Consider the following 20,849-nt stretch of genomic DNA (forward strand, 5'->3'; position numbering starts at 1 on the left):
GCAAAAAGCAAGTCTGCGAGACCTTCTAGGTGTTATGCTCAGCTTGTGAACCCTTGGACAGATGGGAGGATGGTATACCTTCGGAGAAGATCCGTAGGTTCTCCCATTGGGTGGCGAGGCAGAGCAGGAGACGTGACCAGCTGACCTTCTGCTCTGGAGACTGAGGCAACTGTGGAGGCGGATGCAGAGATGAGAAGAGAGGAGCTGTGTCTTCGCCACTGGAAGTTTGTGGTCCCCCCAGGAGGAACCCGTAGGGACCCAGACCGCTGGGACTTAGGTGGACCTTTGAGAGGTCAAGGAGCTCGGTGCAAGGGCTGACTGAAGCTTCACCCCTGGAGGCCTGCGGTCCCTCCGGGATGAGCCCATAGGGACCCAGGCCGCTGGGACTTAGGCAGGCCCTTGAAGACAACGGTCAAGAAGGAGTCCAAGGTCGAGTGCTAGAGGGAAGTCGCTTACCAGTCCGAGGTCACACACCGAGGGATCACCACTTGCCAGTCCGAAGTCAATACCAGGAATCACCGCTAGCCAATCCGAAGTCAGGAACACCAAGACAAGACAGGAATGCACATCCAAAGTACAGGAAGACTCACCGAAGCAAGCAGACCTGATGAACGAAGGACGTTGCCAAGTCAAGGAATGAGCAGAGGAAGCTGGCTTTTATACTTCCCCTGCTCTGGCTGATAGGGAACAGCTGCAGCTGGTTAAAGGGATCAGGTCCCTTTAAATCAGCCAAGGAGGTGCGGCCTCGCGCCTAAAGATGGCAGTGGCCATCTTGGATTTCCTCCGGAGGAAAACTCTGCTGGACGCCGCGAGGGGGCAGCAGGGACAGCTCCCCCTGCGGCGAACAGCACAGAGACCCGTGCCGGAGCGACGGGCCTCAAGTTGGGACCTTCCCCTGGGACTCCCGCGGCGGTTCGCCGTCGCAGGCAAGGTAGGGGGACCGTGGTCGTGGCCTACCACGGCTGCGGAACACAACATTAGGCAGGAGCATGGCAGCTTACTCCCAGGACAGGCTCAGTGACCCTGAGCACCTGGAGCATCATTTCCAGATGCAGACTACTCACCTGAAGGGCCAGGCTGGACGCTTAGGTTGAAAGAGCTGCTCCTTAACTTGGATTGCAGGAAGCCCCCCACCCCCGTCACTCCATGTGCACAGAACAAAAGACTTACAAGGCCGATGCAATACCATGTGCTCAGGCTAGTGCACAGATTAACCCATGGCTGGACCCGCGTCCATAACCCCTTAAGGGGAATAGTGCGTCCAAACCAGCGCCTAGCTAATAGCACTTATCACATATAAATGCCATGTTGATGAGACTATTAGCTAGTACCCACGTCTGTTAAAAAAAAAAAATGCACCAGACACACTTTTACCCTGAAATTAACACCAGCCCTGGAGCTGGCATTAGGTCTTGAGGAGCCCCCAAAGTTTACAGAAAAGCAGAAAATATTGCTTTTCTGTGGTTCCTCCGACTTAATATTGTGGCGATATTAAGTTGGAGAAACCACAGAAAGCAGCAACGTGAAGAAATAATAATAATTTTAAAAAAGTCTTGTCAGCTGTCAGATGCTCAATTCACGAGCATCCATTTTCCTAACTCCTGGCCGTGCACAGGTTGGGAAAATGGATGCTCGTAAAACTGAGCGTCCGCTGACAGTCCCCTCTCCTGGGCGCCCGATGCAGAGGCGGCACTAGGGACGCACAATTTCCCCCTAGTGCCTCCTTTTTAACGCAGCGGCTCATTAGCATACCGCATCGCGTGCCCGGGAGAGGTGGATGGGCACGCGTTAGGAAAGTGGGCGCTCTATCACGAATGCCCATTTTTTTTTTCCCCTGGCGGATATGGCATCGGCCTGAATGTGAGCACTGCAGACTCGCTCAAGTAGATGGTCTCTTATCACGGATCTACACAATCCTGCTGATTAATGGCACAGGAACTGCTGACAAACTGCGTATACCTCAAGGTCAGGCTGCGCCAGCCCTAACAGGTCTGCTTCTTAGAGCACTGATAAGTACAAGCGTAGAGATGGGGCTCGGTCCAGCCTGGCTTGCAGCTTGTTGGCAATACCTTGCAAGCTGGCGCTGTCACTGGCAGACGGACGCCTGCTCATTTTCCTGCCGTCTCTCCCACAGTTCCAACCCTTCCCTACAACTTGATACGACCAAGTAATCTAATAGTTTACATAACCAGCCATGGAGGGGCAATGGGGGGGTGGGGCAGCAAACCTCCTCCCTCCCCCACAAGTGAGATGTAACAGGACTCACAACTTCTCAACCAGCTTGTCAGCGCCTCCCTTCACCACAGCTGGATCCCATTACCCAGAATTCTCTTGGCCATTCATCACGATGGCATACGAGGCCCATAAACCAGTGTCACCTGACAGGTGAAATATTGAGAGGGGCACACAGAGGACAGGTTCTTGGGAGGGTTAAGCCAGGCCCCATGAAAAAGGAAAAGCTCTCATTTTCCATGGGATTTTTAGTTTCCTGACCCGGGGGGGGGGGGGGGGGGTTGGGTTTTTTTCTTTTTTTAATCCATTTTATTGCTGCTATGTGTCTCTGTCTCTGCAGGATGTCACGAAGGAGCCTGGGCAATAGCTTGTAGCGCTGGTTGTAATCTCTTCCCTATTGTGCATCTGTATGGGAGCCTTTTATCCAAGGAAAACTAACACAACAGGGACCCTACCTATGAAAGCCATCAAAACCCAGTAACCTGGTGCAGGCTGACCCCATTCGCTTTGCGTGTGCTGTGAGCGGGCAGAATGCCTTAGCTAAAGGGGCTGGGGGCTTCAGGTTTTACAACTCTACTTAGGGGGAGACATTGCTGGTTGATGAAGTACAAGAATGCTTGCGGGTTTCCTCCCCCCCACCCCCTCCCCCGCACTCTGCAGCACTAAGGAAGATGAAGGCACAAGGAGGCGGAGCAGCTTGGCCAAGATTGCAGAGTCTTGGGTTACAGCAGGGATAGAACTGAGGCACTTGGCAAAATCTGTGTCTGAACGGTGGCTTGGCTTATACGGATACCTTAGGAAATTCTTTAAAAACTTGCTGGATTGCTTTTCAGCCTCTATTTGGCTCAGATCCAAGTACGGCCTCAAAGCCCGGAGCTGAGGATTGTCCTTTCTTGGTCTCTGGCTGAGACTAAAAGCTGTATAATATGAGAGGGGGGGAATAACACACTGCCATCCCCCCCCCCCCCCCCCCCCCCCCCCCAGTTTGGATCCTAATCCATCTGGGAAGATTACACAAAATAAGACAGTGACTTGGCCAGAGTCAGTGACGGAGGTCGGGAGTTGATGTTGGGGCAGGGGCCGATGACGTCACTCGTCCAACACCACACCACTGCAGTAGCAGAGCTGGGATTAGGACTCTGCCCACTTCTATTTTTGAACCTTGGCTGGAAGGGTTCCGGTTCTGACTCACATCTCCTATTAACTGAAATAGCTGCAGAGGAGCTCCTGCACAGGGTGAGGTCAGCGGGGCAGGATAGGCTTCTGCCTCCCCGTCTCTGCACTAGACACAGTTGCAGATTTGCTGCAGGGATCTTTCGGTGGCAGCAGTTCGGCTGGAACAAGACTTCTTTTAGCTCCTTGACTTAAGAGAAAAATTGCAGCAAACTTGAGTAGGGGGTGGACTCATCTAAAACAGCGTTGAGGCACGCTGGGCTCTTCTCACTCCAGATTCCCCCCATCCCCCTCCCCCATTCCCATTTCAGCTGCACATTCCTTCGGTTATTACCTGGCCCCTCTCAGGCCGGCGCTGGAGACTTTTGCTGAAGAAAAATCCACTCCCTCCGCCCTTTCATTCTGTTCTTAATTACTTTATTTATTAAAGTGCCTGAAAGACGAGCAAACAGGAACAAAAAAAAAATGGCAGGGGCCCCCCGAGCCAGCTGTGTATCAGGGGAGGCAAGGGCAACTCCTTCAAGCCCTGCAGAACCTCTTCCAGTACCTGCTAGTTTCCCCAGCAGAGGTCCAGCTGTGGGGAGAGGGCCGCTGAGTTAGCACTCACCACGAAGGGGAGAGAAGAGGCCGTGACTGCTCAGACTTCCTGTTTTTTTATTTAGTTATTTTTGTAGCTAGCCATCTTTCTTACCTGGTTAAATTGTGAATGGACTACTTGCAGGGTATGATTCGTCGTTTTAATTAGTCTAAACTTAAGAATTGCCTAAATTTCTGAAGGAGGAACCTATGCTCATTACCTCTATGGAGAGTTTACATTCTAGTTTAAGCTATGCACAGAAATAAAAGGTAAACAAATACATATATTTTTTTTTAAATTGGACTAATTTTTTGGGAGCTAAATACTCTCTTCCTCAGGCTAAGAAAAGAGTATTGGTTCCCCAGAGCTAGTTAAGAAATGCCTGTGATCAGGTGCACCAAGGAACCATCATTCGTTGAGAACCTCAAAAAGAAACCTTTATGCTGTTTCTTCTTTATGAAACCTGTAGTGCGATTTCTTTATTTCTAGAGATTGCCGAGATCAGGCATCTGAAGTTTTCCTCCAATCAAAGCAATCACCTGTGCGTTTACGGAGGGCCTTTTCTCTTTCGACTTATTGTATCCTTGCTACTCAGTTTCTCTCCCTTTTTTCTGCATTGCCATACATCAAAATGGCGCCATCTGCTGGGGTGAATGCGCCAGAGTTAACTCCGGCGTGACCCCAGTGCATGGCATCAGAAGAAAGAGGACATCCCCTGAGGAGCTGCGATGCCTGGGCCTCACCTTAGGCCAAGGCCCAAGCATCAGGCTCGGGTATGGGCAGAGGCCCCGGGGTCAGGTTATGGTCTTGAGCCCAGGTCTGGGGCTCTGGCCTAGACTGAGGCCCTGGCCTCCAGACCAGGTCTCCCATATCAGGAACCAGCCTCAGAACCAGGCCCTAGCATCAAGGTCTGAGCCCAGGCTCCGGCCTAGGCCCAGGCACCGGGAGCAGGCCTGGCCATCGGATAGCTGATGGATGAACTGTTCCGGGGGGTGGGGGCCCTCAGGCCTTGGCTGAGACTCCGGTGTTGTGCCTGGTCTTAAGCTGTAGCTCCTGCTTTGGGTCTCGGCCTATGCCCTACATGAGACCCTAGCCTCGTGCTTAGGCCCAAGCCCGAAGCAGTCCTTTCAAACAAATGCAACAACTAAGGTTTCATTCTGGGAGGCCCTGATTCGTTGCACTTTTGAAATGTTTGAAACGAATGCACATCCCTATAGATTCCCTTCCCCTCGCAGAGGCTGGCAGCAGTGCCTCCGCAGAATCTCCAGTTCTGGGTGACCCAGGGAGCGGAAACGAACTCCGAACCCACATCCTGATGTTTATTTAAAGCATAGTCTCCAAACCCTTGATGACTATTCCACCTTTTCATCTTATCTATCCACTCTGTTGCAGATTTCTATATCATCTGCAAAGACTCTTTTATAAAGGACATTGAGAGGACTGGACCTAGCACTAAGCCTTGCGATACCAGTTGGTTACTCTTTATTTTTTCACTGGAGTGGACAGAGTGGATTACCACTTAAGAAGCTTGTGTATAAACATTTTTTTCCAGCTCCCAGACTGGCTAGCTTACTCACCAGTCTTCATGCAAGAGCGTCAAAGGCCTTACGGACAAGCTGGATAGGCCATATCTGATCTACTACTCTGGGCACCTCTTCAGAGAATTTAATTGTTTGGCAACGTCTTCCCCTTGCGAGCTCATGTCTTTTAGGATCCTGTAACTCACTGGCTATTACACTATTCTGTCTTTTATTAATGCCACCGCAGATGCCAAACGGGTCTATGGCTTTGCATTTCCTCCAGGTACCCAGCCCTGTGGAGCCATGCTACATCCTGCTCTGCTCCAGCGTTGTAAGGGGGTACAGTCAGTACTTCCTACAGCGTCGGGGAGGTACCCCTTCAGGTCCTATTGCTTTATCTGCTTTAAATTATGCTAGTACTTAATTATTGCTTCCTCCACAAACAGTAGTAGGTTGACCTCTGTCTCCTATTTAATATTTCTATTCTGCCTGTCACGGCTGATCAGCCACTGCAAGGTGAATTAGTGCATTACTGAAATGAAAACCCTAGTAATGTGAGGTATATTAGTTTAGGGGGTGTGCTTGCCTTTGATACACAAAACCCCATCTTCTAGTGTGAATACTAAAACACTTATTCATTCAACACACTAGATGTTCCTCTTCACAAACACCATACTCCCCTTTTACTCTCTTTTTTTTTTCACTTAAGTATCGAAAATGTTTCCCCAACTCTGACTGGGCAGTACTCCTCTGTTTGAACCTTTGAAGGTCACTGCAGTCAGGAGATAATGCGATCGCCAAGTGACCAGCTCCCTGCTCGGGTCTCTGGAGGAAAGGTCACTGACTGGGGGGTTGTTCTGCAGGCACAAAGGAGGTCAGAGTCAGAAATGCCATTCAAGGCCTGTGTTAGTGCCGCAAACACGCAGAACAGCAGTCCAACATTCTCTGGCTAGATAAGAGCGACCTCACTCAAGAGTTCGCCTTTGTGCACATCTTATCTGTCACTGGCTAGGGTTTTCTTAAACTTTTGTGATAAACTCACCCTGCTTTCAAAGTCAGAAGGCTGCTCTCGTTCCGTTCGTGTATCTGGTGAATTCCACTAATGAGCTCTCCCATGCTTAGGTAAAATGTTTCTATAAACAGTGCTTCAGATGGCCGTGTCCCTTTCTATACAACTAATTACTGCTATGAAAACATCTTTTCACATGTCCACCATGTAACCTCCTATGGAAGTCATTCCTTGCATGTAAACCCGTATCCGTTCCTGCGGGTGCCCGGTGATCTCAGATTACAGAACCATACTTTGTATAGACTTTTTTTTTTTTTTTTGGGTTGACAGGACTATTGATCTCTCTCCAGCTCTGGATGCCTACTGCTATCACCAAACACAACAAGAAAAAATAGTGTAAGGTGATGCTATTCTTTTCATTTGAGCTCTCTGCAGTAAAAGAGCAGAGGGGCTCCACTTCAGGTATCCTCGGAGGCTGGAAGCAGGTTTGCACCATTTGCTCTTCCCCACCCGTCTAACTTTTTTTTTTAATAGTCTGAATGTAGCATTTATGAAACTGCAGATCATATACAAGGGACTAAGCACTGGTATGATGCTTGTGTCATCAGTATCTGGGGCAGCATGCAAGGGTCAAGGTTTATAAAATCATGAGTGGTGTGGAACAGGGCGGAAGCAGCCATTTGTCCTTTCAAATCGTACTACATCTAGGGGACACTCCATGAAACTAGCAAGGAGCAGAACGAAAATAAATTGGAGAAAAGTATTTTTTTGCTTTGTGCACAATTGAGCTGTAGACTTTGTTGCCGGAGGATATGGTTGAGGCGTCTAGCAGAACTGGGTTTAAAGGGGGTTTGGGTCAAGATTCTGGAAGAAAGGCCCATAAGCTGCTGTTAGCCAGATGGAATCAGGAAAGCAGCCACATATCCCTGGGAGTAAGCAACAAGGAAGCAGATCTATTGGATCAGCCAGGTACTTCCTAATGATCCAGACTGGCCACTGTCATAGCCAGCCGTGCTAGACTTGACGCAGCTTTGTTTGACCCAGGGTGGTGATACTTATACAAAAGTCCTCTTAAGAACAAAGCTTAAAAAAAAAGACTATTACAGATCTCCTTTGTCATAAGAAGGATGTCAGATGTTTTCACCATTTCTCCTTGTTGAAAATAGTTTACTGCACACACACTTACACAGCAATTGTCAGCAAATAAGGACCCCCCTGGATCATTGAGCAGCCCCTGCCTTCAGTATTGCCAGTCCTCTCGCTCCTTCATTTGCCACTGCCCTTTTATCTGGCCCAAACACGGTTGTGTCTTTGCTTTGGTCACCAAGACCTTTGCTTGTAGGGGCTTTCAAGCATCCACCAGCCCCTCAGCAAAACATTTCCTCTGAGCCTGCCTCCAAACTTCAGTTTTAGAGCTGCAGAATCAGGACTAGAGTGTAAATTACTGCTTTTTAATTTAATATTTGTATTTCTAAATTAGCCTCCCCATTTTAGCTCAAAACATTTAACAACCACTTTTCAGATACAGTAAGACTCTGCCCCGCACAGTTACCATTTAAGTTGGTACCTGAGGCAATGGGAGAGAAACCGACTTTTCCGTGATTACAAGAAAAGTCAGAGGGAGAAGCAGGATTTGGCTCTGGTTACTTGAGAGAGTAGTTTAAGTGAAATTTTGTGTCAGTATTTTACCATTAGGATGGTTGGGTTGCAGCTTGTCTGAATGTTGCCAGAATCCATGAAATGATGGTCTCTCTCAATCCGCTCTACACATGGATTCTGCAGAATGTTGAACCCTAAAGGTGATGCTAAGTGCCTTCTATAACTTGTGGCCCCAGGGATGAAGACGTGCCGGAACAATGAAACCGCCACTTTGCACATGTGATTACTGTTCACACTGCAGCTCAGTTCTACTGGCTAAACACACTACTTGCACACAAGTTAATGTATGGTAAACACCGCCAACAAGTGCAGGATGACTTTCAGGATCCTTTTGACAGTACCATCTTAATATGATATCCCACTGCTGAAACAATCAGCCTTAGGGCAGCATTGTACAAATGTTCATAAGACAGAGACCCTTTAAAAGTTTCCCATAGGCTTCCAGATGACAAAAGCACAGCTAAAAATGTTTTCCCACATCACACCATAACACAAAAGTCCTTCACTAAAATGTGGTTGTAGACAGTTGACTCTTCTCACTTGATCTCAACCAATCCCAAACTCCCTGGTGTGAAAATGATCAATTATGATCTTTGCACTGCCAATGACCACTGGCCAGGGGATTTGACGTCCCCACAAAGTAATCACCCTCCCTGACCTGCTTTGAATGGCTTCTGGAGGCTAGCGTTAAGTACAAATTCTAGCACCGGTCCCTGGTGACCTCCCTGTTGTAGTCCCCAGCCTTGGATGATGTGATATGCTCTGTCAGGCGTCAAAGTCAACAATGATAGAGAGCATTCTGGGAATGTTCCAATCACCACCTCTATCACTTATTGCTTGCAAGCAAGAATTTTTTTTTTTTAAATTTCCCCCACTGAGAAAAAAAAAAAATACATGTTTTTGTAGCTGGAATATCCAAGGTGAATCCCTTCCAATTAAGAGCACTATTAAAATAAATAAATAAATAAATAAAAAGTTGGGCTGGGCATCTCTGTTCAGAATCAGTTTCCACTCCTCCCCCCCCCCCCCCCCCCCCCCGCATCTGTCATGAAGCGAGATGGTGCCGTGGTGGCAGCTTTTGAGTGGATTCATCAGCAGACATCCCCGAACTGATCCCAGTTTCTCTCTTACAGGACTGAGTCGCACAGAAGCAAGGAAACACCCTAAGAAGAGATGCGAGGTGTGCCAAGGAGCCACTGCAGAACGTAAGCAGCGTTGCGGCTGAAGAAAGAGCTGAGCAGGGTGTTCAGTCCTTTCACAAACATTGTTCACCTTGAAGCCAGATCATTCTTTAAAAAGTGCTGCTCAGCTAGATAAGATAGCCAGGTAGGTCTTCAAATGCTAGTTATCCCGCTATCTTACTTATCTGCCTGTGTAGTGCTTTTCTGTATCTTACATAGCCAGATAAGTCAAACTTCTCTACTTAGCTTGATAAGTCGCCACAGCACTACTCAGCTGGATATTTGTAGTCACAAGACAAAACTTATCTGGCTATGTTTAAAACACATTTTTTGATATGTGAATATGTTGGCTAGGTTTATGTGTATTTTATACATTTTGCGCACACGATATAAAATATACTACCACCCATAACAAAAATTATAGCTCTCACTCTGAGGGCACAATACCATCATCCCTTAAAAATGCAGTGGTTAGACCTGTACTAAAGAAAAAAAAAGTTTTTTTTTTTGTTTTTTTTTTTACAGATTTCAAAAATTATAGACCAATCTCAAACATTCCATTTATATCAAATACTGGACAAAGTAGTCCAGTGTCAATTAACAGAACATCTACAAGCCAAACACAGAATCATTATTACTAGCACTATCAGATACAATTCTAAGAGGGTTTGACGCAGGTCAGTCATATCTCTTAATACGGCTCAATTTATCAGCTGCATTTGATACAGTAAATCAAGTTTTATTGACTTACAGAAATTGGTCTAGAAGGAACAACAATTCAATGGTTTAAATCATACTTGAGAAATCGAATTTTTCAAGTACGAATAAATTCAACAACTAAAAAAAAAAAAGTCTAGAATCAGGAGTACCCCCAAGGATCCTCTCTGTCAGCAACACTTCAACATCCATATGTTGCCATTATGCCAATTACTAGCTGGGCTTGGAATCTACCTGTATGCAGACGACATCCAATTTCTAGTTCTAATAAAAGACTCAATACAAGATACATTAAAATTTGTGAACATTTACATTACAACTATCAAACATTTACTGTGTCATATGAAACTTTCATTAAACTTGAAAAAAACCCAACAAATTATACTATTAAATAGAAAATTGCAAATAAGTAATCCTCCAATTCAGACCATAGAAAAAACGGAAATTGAATTGGTTAGCCATGCACGTGATCTTGGGATCATAATTGATAATGACCTAGATATGTGAAACCATATATTAGATAATAAGAAATGGTTATAACAAACTCTTGACACTTAGACATCTAAAGCCACTCCTTAATGCAGGTAACTTTCACACAGTTCTCCAAATAATGATATTTTCCAATTTAGATTATTGTAATTCATTATTTCTCGGACCACCAGCCAACACATTAAGACTATTGCAACTGCAAGGGTATTAACAGGCGGTAAAATTACACAGACACTGGCTCTCTTTACATTGGTTACCAATAAAATATAGAATCGAATTTAAAGTTCTTTGTCTTTTTACACATTCATTAATAATGAGAACACTGAATGGCCGAACGCATCTTTATACACCAAAGAAATCTGCACTCCTCGAACAAAGGTTTATTAATTGTGCCATCTATTCGCACAGCCCATCTTAGTGAAGTGAGATGAAGAGCAATTTCGGTAGCAGGCCCAGTATCATGGGCCTGACGGCCTAAGACAAAAACTAATACCAAGACCTTTAAAAGAGAACTAAAGACATGGCTTTTTAAAAGGGCTTATGATAGCAATAGTTAAATCTTGCTTACTGTAGCCGAGAACACACATTAATAATAACCTGAGGCTCAATTCTTTTATTGAAATTTTAATTTACCTTATTTAAAGTTAGATGTATTCATTCCGCACTTTTATTAATTTTATGTTTCCGTTTAATTTTATCTATATTGTATTTTGATTTGCTTATGATTTATTCTTTTAATTGTAAACCGTTCATGATATACTAATTGGATGACAGAATATAAAAATAAATAAATACACATGCATGGTTGTTCGCGCACATATAGCTACGTACATGGGCGTGCTCGCGCCCGTTTTCAAGTTATCCTCCCTGGCTTTGTCAGTGATGCCTCCATGCTGATAAATGGCACAGAGTCAAAGCTATTCTTTGAGTTGCTGGTCTGTAGCTGCTCCGGATCTGTCCCTCCCCACCACGGTTACTGCACATCTGTAGTACTCGTAACATACAAACAAATCGGCGCTCATTAAAGTGAGATCCTTGTGTAAAAGCCTAACTAGTGTACACTGAAGTGAGTGAGGCACTAGCCAGCCAGAAAAGTGGTGAAATTCAAGAGGAAATCAATAAGATGTAAACGTTCCAAAACATAGATGAATACATAAATCAACCAGGAGTTAAGGCGGCATATCCCAAAGGCAATTTAATATTTATGTGAAAAATAAAACTATCAGAAAAATATTATTGTATACAAAAATCTTAACTAGCCAAAACATCATATACATAAAAATGTCTATAAATAAAACAAAAAACGGGTTCAAGGATAAAACTGAAGTTCGGACCGTGCCATGTTTTGGCAAATAGGCCTCCTTGAGGGGGAATGATGAAGGATCCTTGTCTCATGAGGGCAGCGCTACAGATTTTAATGAATAGCGGTTTTGGATTGGTGCAGTGCCTGGGTGGGGGGAATAGGCCCAAGACAGTGGACTGGGCAGCAAATTATCTCGCCCTCTAATCTTTCTTTAGGGATGCATGGATGTCTTTTTCTATCCAAACCGAGTCTTCAAGGAGGCGTGAAGCTTTTGCTTTGATCCTTTCACTTCCAGGCCCTTGTAAGACTCAATCCCGATGCAATAGTTTTGAATGCTTTTTATATGTTGTATTAACGGGGTGTTGATTTAAATATTCATCCAAGTTTTGGAACTTTTTACTTATTTTCCTTTCCACTTCTACCACTGTTTTGCCTGTCTAAAAAGCTAACAAGGTTAGCATAATAGGGCTGGGCAGGACCTCGGGCCGGCTGGCTAATAGGAGAGGCCGTGAACCCGGGGGCGCATGGCTTCTTCCGGACATCTTTGCTAGGCTTCATGAAGGAAGCGCCTCACCCCACGAAATGCAGCTGAATTAAGTGTTCAGACGCAGCCGTGCCACAAGGGCTCTCGCTGCTAATCCTGCTTGGAGAGAGAAAAACTGCAGCCAAGAGAAACAGAAGTGCAGTCCTGAAGGGTCAAAGATCATGAACATCTCCCAAACCTGGGGCTGCAGCTATTTAAAGGCAGAAGAGCGAGGCCAACGGCTTCATTCCGCACGCTCCTGTCTGCGGTTAGCACAGACTCCACCCATGTGAAGGCAGTTTTGGGTTGCAATTTCAGACTCTAGGCCAGATTATAAGCATCAAGCAAAGTCTCAGCAGCTTTTTTTTAAATAGCACATCGACCGCCTGAGACTTTCATTTCCTGAAATTCTTGAAGAGAAAATTCTGCCGAAAATCTTGATGGAAAGAGCCACTCTAGTGTTTGCACAATTTGTTTTCTGTATCATTTTTTTTCCCCTTCCAGGAGTTTCAGGAAATTAAAAAACCTTGAGCAAACGATGTATGATTTCAAAACTGCAAGTAAACCCAGTAGGATTAGAGGGACTATGAACAATGCACATAAAGACTCTTGCAGCACGGGTAGTTTTTTGGGGTTTTTTTTCTCTCAAACAGCAACCCGTTTTGATGCAGCAATAGCTCTGCATAACCTCACAGGATGGAAGCTTTTTATTATGCTGTATATCAAAAAGTCTGCACTACCCCCACCGAATGGAAAACCAGTGTGCCAGAAACAACCAAAGTCTGTATCCCTCCACCATGGCTTTGGCAGCCTGCCCTCTGTGCAGCATCAATGCTGCTCCTGGGTGACAGATGGCACCTGGGTCTTCTCCGCACCAAATGTTATGAAATACAAATAGCTCTGTCCTAACTGGTCTTCCTGTTTATTTCTTCTTCATTTTGCAATAACTACACAATGTAAGCGTACAGTCTTGCATGGTGGGTGGTTTGGTTTACAATGCGTTCGCTGGAAGGCATCTTCTTAAATAAGGACTGCACTCTCTCAAAAGGCTGATTGCCTCTAATTTGTCCTGTAAAATTGACCCGTTCTCCTTTTCCTTATAAAAGTTATTTCTTAACCAGGCATTTCCAGAGAAGCAAGACCTCTCTCTTAAGGAGATGCCAGAGTACAGGGCATGACCCTGTGCCGCTTGGATTTTTAATCCTAGCACTACAGGGTATTTCTGCTCTTGCAAGGATCAGAGCGCACTGGCTTTAGAGTTTATAAACTTAAAACTGGACCACGCTACCATGACGACAAAACATGAATCAGGAGGGATCCATCATTAGCAACACCCATTTTGAGATATGAAAAGGCACTCTCTAACGCCATTCTGACTGGCATATGGAAAGGCTACCAAGAACCTTGGGCCCAGTCAACATTTTGGACAAAAGAAGGAGTGAGGGACAGAACAATGTGTGCTGCCGGTGCCAGAAGAGTCTGTATATATAACCTGTGCACACAACAGCCTCCAAGCAGACAAGAGCAAAGCTGTGTTGACAGCTGCTCGAGTCCCTGTTATGTGCAGTGGGCCAAAGGTCATAATTCCTAGAATACAGAGGTGGAGGGTTGGATTCCTTTGGCAGGCCACTTCATACACTCGGCAGTGCCAGCAGAGCAAGCCCCTAGCGCTTCCTCTCTGTCACCAGAGAACTATGGAACCATGAGATTTCACACACAATTCTGATTTTCTTCCAAAGCTTAGTGCATGGCTGGGGGTAAATGTGCAATGCAGTGTTGTGCCTCTCTTTGCATGGTTTTATTCCAATCATTTCCAAAGTTTGGGGGGGGGGGGGGCACTGTTGGGTGATATAACACTTTGAGACAAAAAAAATAGATATAGATTAGGCATTTACAAGTTGTAAAAAGAAAAAAAAAAAGACTGCCTTTTTGAAAATATTTTGGCAAAGTGTTTTGCAGAAAGATTTATGATTACTGGTGCGCAGCATTTCTGTTAATGCACTTAATTATATAATCCTTCTGTATATTAAAAACGTATTCACTGTAATAAAAGTAGGGTGGTGCACAGGAAAAATATTCATTTTATTTCAGATTCTTTTGTCTTCGCATTTTCAAACTTTCGCCATGCATGTATAATGCAGTTTTATGCACATATGTACACAATCCATGTTATGCACAAACAATGTTACATATCTAAAAAGATGTATGCGTGCAAAGTAACAAAACTGAAACATCCCTTGTATAAAGTTTGGGGTTTTGTGGGTTGGTTTTTTGTTTTTTTTGCATCACTTTCTTCGTACTCCTTCAGTTAACCAACCCCTGTTCTCTCTCTCTTCTGTCCTTCCATACATGGCAAACTACTGCAGCACCTTCCTCTGTCCTGGGGCATAGGTGATGGAAATGGTGCAGGCTTTCATTATACAAAGGTTAAAAACTGTTTTCTGCTCCTTACTTCCTGTGCCTCTGTGACTGACAGTTCTTGTCTCTCCTTCTCCACAGAGGGCCATACCCTCTACCTGAATTTAGCTAGTGGACCCAGTACTTGCTTGAGGGTCCTGTATCCATAGGATCTTTTGGAAGTTTTTAAGATGTTCTCTGAATGCAGTCAGAATGAGCTGACCTTTCCTCCTACCTCTTCCCACCCATGGGGGTAACTTTCTTAATGTAACAGACTGTTGTAAAGATGTGGGATCTGTCCGCTCATTACAGTAAAAACTATTTCTAAAATGCAGCAACCTAGTTATCATGCTTCCTCCTTTTGCTTACTAAATTGGGCGGAGGGTGCAGGACAGGCTGGGAATTAATCACAGGTCTAGAAGTGCTGGGAGATAAGCTGTGAGTCAATAGGTTACGCATAAAATTCTTCCAAAAAAAAATTATGTTTTTTGACATTTGGTTTCATTTTTCGTTTCACAGAAACTACACCATGAACCATCACTTCATGTGCACAGTATTCCTGGTTCTCTCGCAAGGGGTCTTCATGCAGGGCTGCCCGACAGGCTGCCTGTGTAATCAGCCACAAACTGTCTTCTGTATGTCTAGGAGAAGCCAGGCCATCCCAAAAGGCTTACCGCAGGACACAGCTAGCCTGTATCTGTTTGAGAATGGCATCACCGCACTGGATGAAGACAGCTTTTTTGGCTTTCCAGGCCTCCAGCTCCTGGATCTCTCTCAAAACAAGATTGCCAGCCTCCAAAAAAATGTTTTCCAGCCTGTGAGCAACCTCAGTAACCTGGATCTTTCCTCCAACCTGCTCCAAGAAATCACTAACGAGACCTTCTATGGCCTGCATCTGCTGGAACGCCTTTACCTGGAGGGGAACAGGATCCAGTACATCCATCCTTCTGCATTTGATACACTGGAGAGTCTTCTGGAGCTGAAGCTACAGAAGAACAAGCTTCATAGTGTTCCCCAGTTAAATCTTCCCCAGCTACTACTGCTAGATCTCAGCTGGAACCAGATCCCCCTCATAAAATCTGGTACATTTCATACTATTAACATTGAATCGCTAAAAGTAGCAGGGCTGGGCCTAACTACCCTGGATGAAGAGCTGTTCCAGGAGATGAGGAACCTCCATGAACTGGACATTTCAGACAATCAGCTAGACAAAGTTCCCAGCACCCTGCAGCAACTCAATGGGTTGACCAAGCTCAGTCTGGCTGGAAATGCTAAAATTTCCCTTCTGCAAGTGGAGGATTTCAGCCACTTGAATAACCTGCAAGAACTGGATATCAGCAACATTAACCTTAACACCATCCCCAAGGACTTCTTCAGTTTTTCTCTCAGGCTGAAGACCCTGACGGTAGCAGAAAATCCCTTCAACTGTATTTGCCAGCTCAGCTGGTTTGTACAATGGGCCCAAGAAAATGGGGTGGAGCTCCGGCGATCTGAAGAAACCAGATGCCATTTCCCACCAAAGAATGCTGGCAAACTCCTCAAGAACTTAGAGTACATGGATTTTGGATGTCCCACTACAACCACCACTGTAAGAACTACTCCGAAGCCTGTGGTGCTAGTGACTAATAGCAGGTTCTCCCTGTCTGATATCACTACTGTACCCCCTCCGAAGTCTACAGCTATGCAGGAGAATTCCACTCCAGGGCCAGGTCCTGCTCTGGAAAGCCAAACAAGCCCCCCAATAGAGCTCTGTCCTCCTCAGACTTGTTTAAACGGTGGTACTTGCCAACTAGATGCACATGGCTACCTCGACTGTGCATGTCTAGAGGGTTTTTCTGGTTTGTACTGTGAGGTCAAAGTGAAGACCACAACTCCTCCAATCACCAAGATGTCAACTCCAACAAACCAAATCAGAATTAAGGAAGTTACAGGCACCTCCCTAAAAGTGGATTTACATAGCTATATTGATACAAGACCTCTTCTGAAGGGGATACGCCTGACTTATAGAAACTTATCCGGCCCTGATAAACGACCAATCACCCTCAGCCTCCCTGCGTCGCTCCCGGATTATACAGTGCGAGCCCTCAGGCCTAACTCAACTTACCATATCTGTATAGGGCCCTTGGGAGACAGAGACTTGGAAGATGTGCTCTGTCTGGAAGCACAGACTGCATGGCTTACTCAGCAGCAGCATGCCCCTGTCACTCAGACCAAAAACAGCAATCTGACCCTCATGATCGTACCCGCGCTGGCTGCAGTACTATTGGTGATCATTGCTGTGGCAACAGCCATGTATTACATCCGGAAACGACGTTCCAAAGCCCACACTAACGCCGTGGTGGACTTGGGTCCCTTGCAGTTGGAGGGCGTGAAAACCTTCCCGGAAAACGGAACTCTGACAAATCACACCCAGAAGCTGACGGGGAGCACGCCGCTGCCTAATGGTTTAGAATGCGAGGTCCCACTGATGCAAACACCCAGTCTCGGTAACAACAACACCACCGTGCTGAAGCCTTCCTACTTCTGATGCACCATGGCAGAGAGAAGGGAACACGAGGAAAACCAAACTGCTTGGAAAAAAAAATTATTTATAAAAGGTTCCAGGTCCAACAACTGAAGATAAGTACTTCCCACATGGGGGAGAGAGAACGTGGCACAAATGTCACCAGTACCCCACTTGTGATAAAGTATGATAAGCTGAAAAAGTAAAGAGACTTAAATTCAGTAATCTGACTGGACCAAACCAAGAGGCCTCACTGGCACCCTTAGAATCATTTGAGGTTGACCATTGTAGGGACGGCTCCATTTGCACTTCCTACGACCTGCAGGTTGTGGGAACATGGCAGAGACTTGGCCTGTGCCTTGCATTCCTAAAATATCCTTTATATGATAAGAGGCTATCCAAATGAGAGCTTCAGGCTACCAGCATGTGCCTGCTTCTAGCTTTTGGCTCCATCTACTTCTTCATGCCCTCATCCCTGCACAGAGAAAAGGGATTTCGCAGGTCGGGCTGCATTCTCTCTTGATAGGAGTACAGACAAGGGGATACTCGCTGCTCAGTGATGCCAGACACTGCACCGACATCGGATTCAGCAAACGAGAAAACTCTTCTCAAGCACTGCAATCCAGCTCTGCTGTGCAGAGACCGCTTTAACAAAAGTGACTTCAACCAGGAAGTGGAGGCGACCTGAGCTGGCGGCTGTGGAGCAGCTACACAAGGTGACCCAAGTCCCTCCACCCTTTAACATGTCACAGTGCCTTAAATAGAATACAGCAGGTGACAGGCTGTGATTCATAGCGGATTGAAACTATAATCATTCTAGTGTTGCTTATATTGTACAGAGAACCTCAACATATGGTAGACGTTTGAAAGAGACATTTTTCCTTTGCTATTTCAAAACCTCCCTCTCTGTAGAATAATAATTTTTGTTTTTGAAAAGGTAGACTGTAATGGTTTTTGATTCCAAATGCAATGTGTGAACGCCTTTATAGGAAGGACATATATTCATCTCTCAAACACAAAGGGAAGTTTTTTGTTTTGTTTTTTTAAAGGGAGAAAGTAGGAAATACTACATTCTTAGGGCAAGAGACTCTCTCTCCTCCAAACCAGCATCAGCAATACTCTGATTTGACTTTGATCTGACACCATTACAAAGAATTTACATACCCTCGGTCCTTTATTTTATTTCATCATCAATGGGCTACTCTCTATGTAAATTTCTGTTCTGGTTGGCCTGGAGGCCTCTATGGGAATGTATAAAGCTTCATTTTAAATTATTTTTTTTAAACCTTGATTCCAGGCTCGGAATTGATGCAGCAGTTGTCTCTTCTGAGTCATTACGTGCCTTGAAAACCTGCCGCTGTACATAGTGGGTGGGTGTGGCCACTTTTCTAAGGTTGGAACATGTGAAGTCCCTGGAAGGTACCACAGCTGGTCCTGACGGATTTCCCTGCATCCATCCACTGCCACTGTTAAAACTTTAGCACCTTGCAAACTGTGATAATGCAAGAGCAATAGAAGAGGAGGAAAGACACATGATTTTCAGTTTTATGAACTGTTGCAATTTTTTTTTCTCTTTTAAGGGGAAGTGAACAAAAAAAAACTGGAAACAGAAGCTTTAACAGCTCTATATTTTATGTTAAATATTTATATGTAATTTCCCATTTCTGTTGGGAAAGCTTCCTTTTACAAGCTGAGATCATTAAATGGATCTGTACAAATAAACATTTATATAAAGATTTATAAAAAACTCTTTTTTTTTTTTAAGTCTGTGTTCATTGTTATTGGAGAACATCTGTGTACTGTTGGAGCCCACTTCTGCCACAATAAGGAAACTTACAGTCATATCCAAAAGGCTGGCCTGGTGGCTGGGGCCAGTGCTGTGTCTTAGCATAGGGAAAGTGCCTGGCAGCAGAGTTCAGAGCCACTGAGGTGGGGGGGGGGGGGGGTAGGGGTAGGATGGGTAAGGGGGTCATGGTCACTGCTTAAGGGTGACACCTACTGGTCACAGTTAAGGCTTGTGATGGCAGGGCTCCAGGATCAGAGGAGGGGATGGGGATGATACAAAATAGATGCACATTTAGTAGTTGCAAACCGAGGGATCATGGCATCATATCCCAGCCCTAGCTTTGATTGGAAAAAAAAAAAGGTGAAGTATCATGCTTTGTGATTTTATTTAAATAGCTTTAGGCAGATATCACGAGGGTGCAGGAATGCCAAGGCAAGGACCAATGCTCAGACAACTTTGATATTCTGGCAGAGGAAAATCAGGAGTCGTGTCTGTCTGACTTTGTGTGGCTCTGCCTTTATACAGTATCTTAAAGGGGAGGGAGGCACGGAAGAACACGTTTTATACAGGTCAACACGTTGCTGCCCCTGAGGGCATGGCTGGGCGCTGTCTCTAAGAGGAGGGTGCCTCTCCCAGGGCTCCATGCTGTCATCTTGCCCACCCTCCAGCAGGAGGAGACAGCTGCGGGTAAGATTTCCTGAACTGCTCTCTTCTACCTGAAATTGTAGACCCCCTATGAGACTACAGGGCCTTGCGTGGGTCAGGCTGAAGCTGAAACATAGAAATGACGGCAGAAGAAGACCAAACGGCCCATCCAGTCTGCCCAGCAAGCTTCACACATTTTTTCTCATACTTATCTGTTTCTCTTAGCTCTTTGTTCTATTTCCCTTCCACCCCCACCATTAATGTAGAGAGCAGTGATGGAGCTGCATCCAAGTGAAATATCAAGCTTGATTAGTTAGGGGTAGTAACCACCGCAATAAGCAAGCTACACCCATGCTTATTTGTTTTACCCAGAATATGTTATTCAGCCCTTATTGGTTGTGTTTCTTCTCCCCTGCCGTTGAAGCAGAGAGCTATGCTGGATATGCGTGAAGTATCAATGTTTCTTCTCCCCTGCCGTTGAAGCAGAGAGCTATGCTGGATATACATTGAAAGTGAAGTATCAGGCTTATTTGGTTTGGGGTAGTAACCGCCGTAACAAGCCAGCTACTCCCCGCTTTGTGAGTGCGAATCCTTTTTACCACATTTCCTCTTGCTGTTGTAGCTTAGAGCGATGTTGGAGTCGCAGTAACCATGTGTATGTTTATTGAATAAGGGTATTATCTCCAGGCAGTAGCCGTCATTCTGGCGAGCCACCCACTCTTTATTGACGGCCTCTTGATTTTATGGATCCACAGTGTTTATCCCACGCCCCTTTGAAGTCCTTCACAGTTCTGGTCTTCACCACTTCCTCCGGAAGGGCATTCCAGGCATCCACCACCCTCTCCGTGAAGAAATACTTCCTGACATTGGTTCTGAATCTTCCTCCCTGGAGCTTCAAAGCGTGACCCCTGGTTCTGCTGATTTTTTTCCTACGGAAAAGGTTTTTTTCCTACGCTGCTCTCCAACCCCCTCTTTCTGGTAGGAGGGCGGAGAAAAGATTGTGCAGAGAGGAGGGCGGCCAGGGGCTCTGCAGCTCCACACTCTTTGGGTCAATCCTGGCAACGGATAATAAAGTGACTTGTTCAAGATCACAGCGAGTATCGGTGGGAGAAGCAGGATCTGAGTCCTAGTTCTT

At 45.5% G+C, this 20,849-nt stretch overlaps 2 protein-coding genes across 9 annotated transcripts in view; one reads left to right on the forward strand and one right to left on the reverse strand.

Annotated features, from left to right (window-relative positions):
• Positions 1–19,026, forward strand: part of VASN (vasorin) — a 50,597-nt gene extending 31,571 nt beyond the window's left edge. For 4 of the 7 annotated variants that reach the window (XM_029576600.1, XM_029576601.1, XM_029576604.1 and 1 more), the window contains 2 exons: positions 9,304–9,375; positions 15,300–19,026. In XM_029576600.1, the coding sequence (XP_029432460.1) occupies positions 9,344–9,375; positions 15,300–17,307 (2,040 nt within the window). In that variant the 5' untranslated portion in view covers positions 9,304–9,343 and the 3' untranslated portion in view covers positions 17,308–19,026. Of the gene's footprint in view, positions 1–2,597; positions 2,710–9,303; positions 9,497–15,299 lie in introns of those variants that run through there. The other 3 variants (XM_029576606.1, XM_029576607.1, XM_029576603.1) reach the window with 2 other exon arrangements.
• Positions 1–20,849, reverse strand: part of LOC115075806 (mitochondrial import inner membrane translocase subunit TIM16-like) — a 497,551-nt gene that overhangs the window by 183,465 nt on the left and 293,237 nt on the right. The gene's annotated exons all lie outside the window — the stretch shown is intronic.

This window comes from Rhinatrema bivittatum, chromosome 14 (assembly GCF_901001135.1).
Source record: "Rhinatrema bivittatum chromosome 14, aRhiBiv1.1, whole genome shotgun sequence".
In the NCBI taxonomy this organism is placed as follows: domain Eukaryota; kingdom Metazoa; phylum Chordata; class Amphibia; order Gymnophiona; family Rhinatrematidae; genus Rhinatrema; species Rhinatrema bivittatum.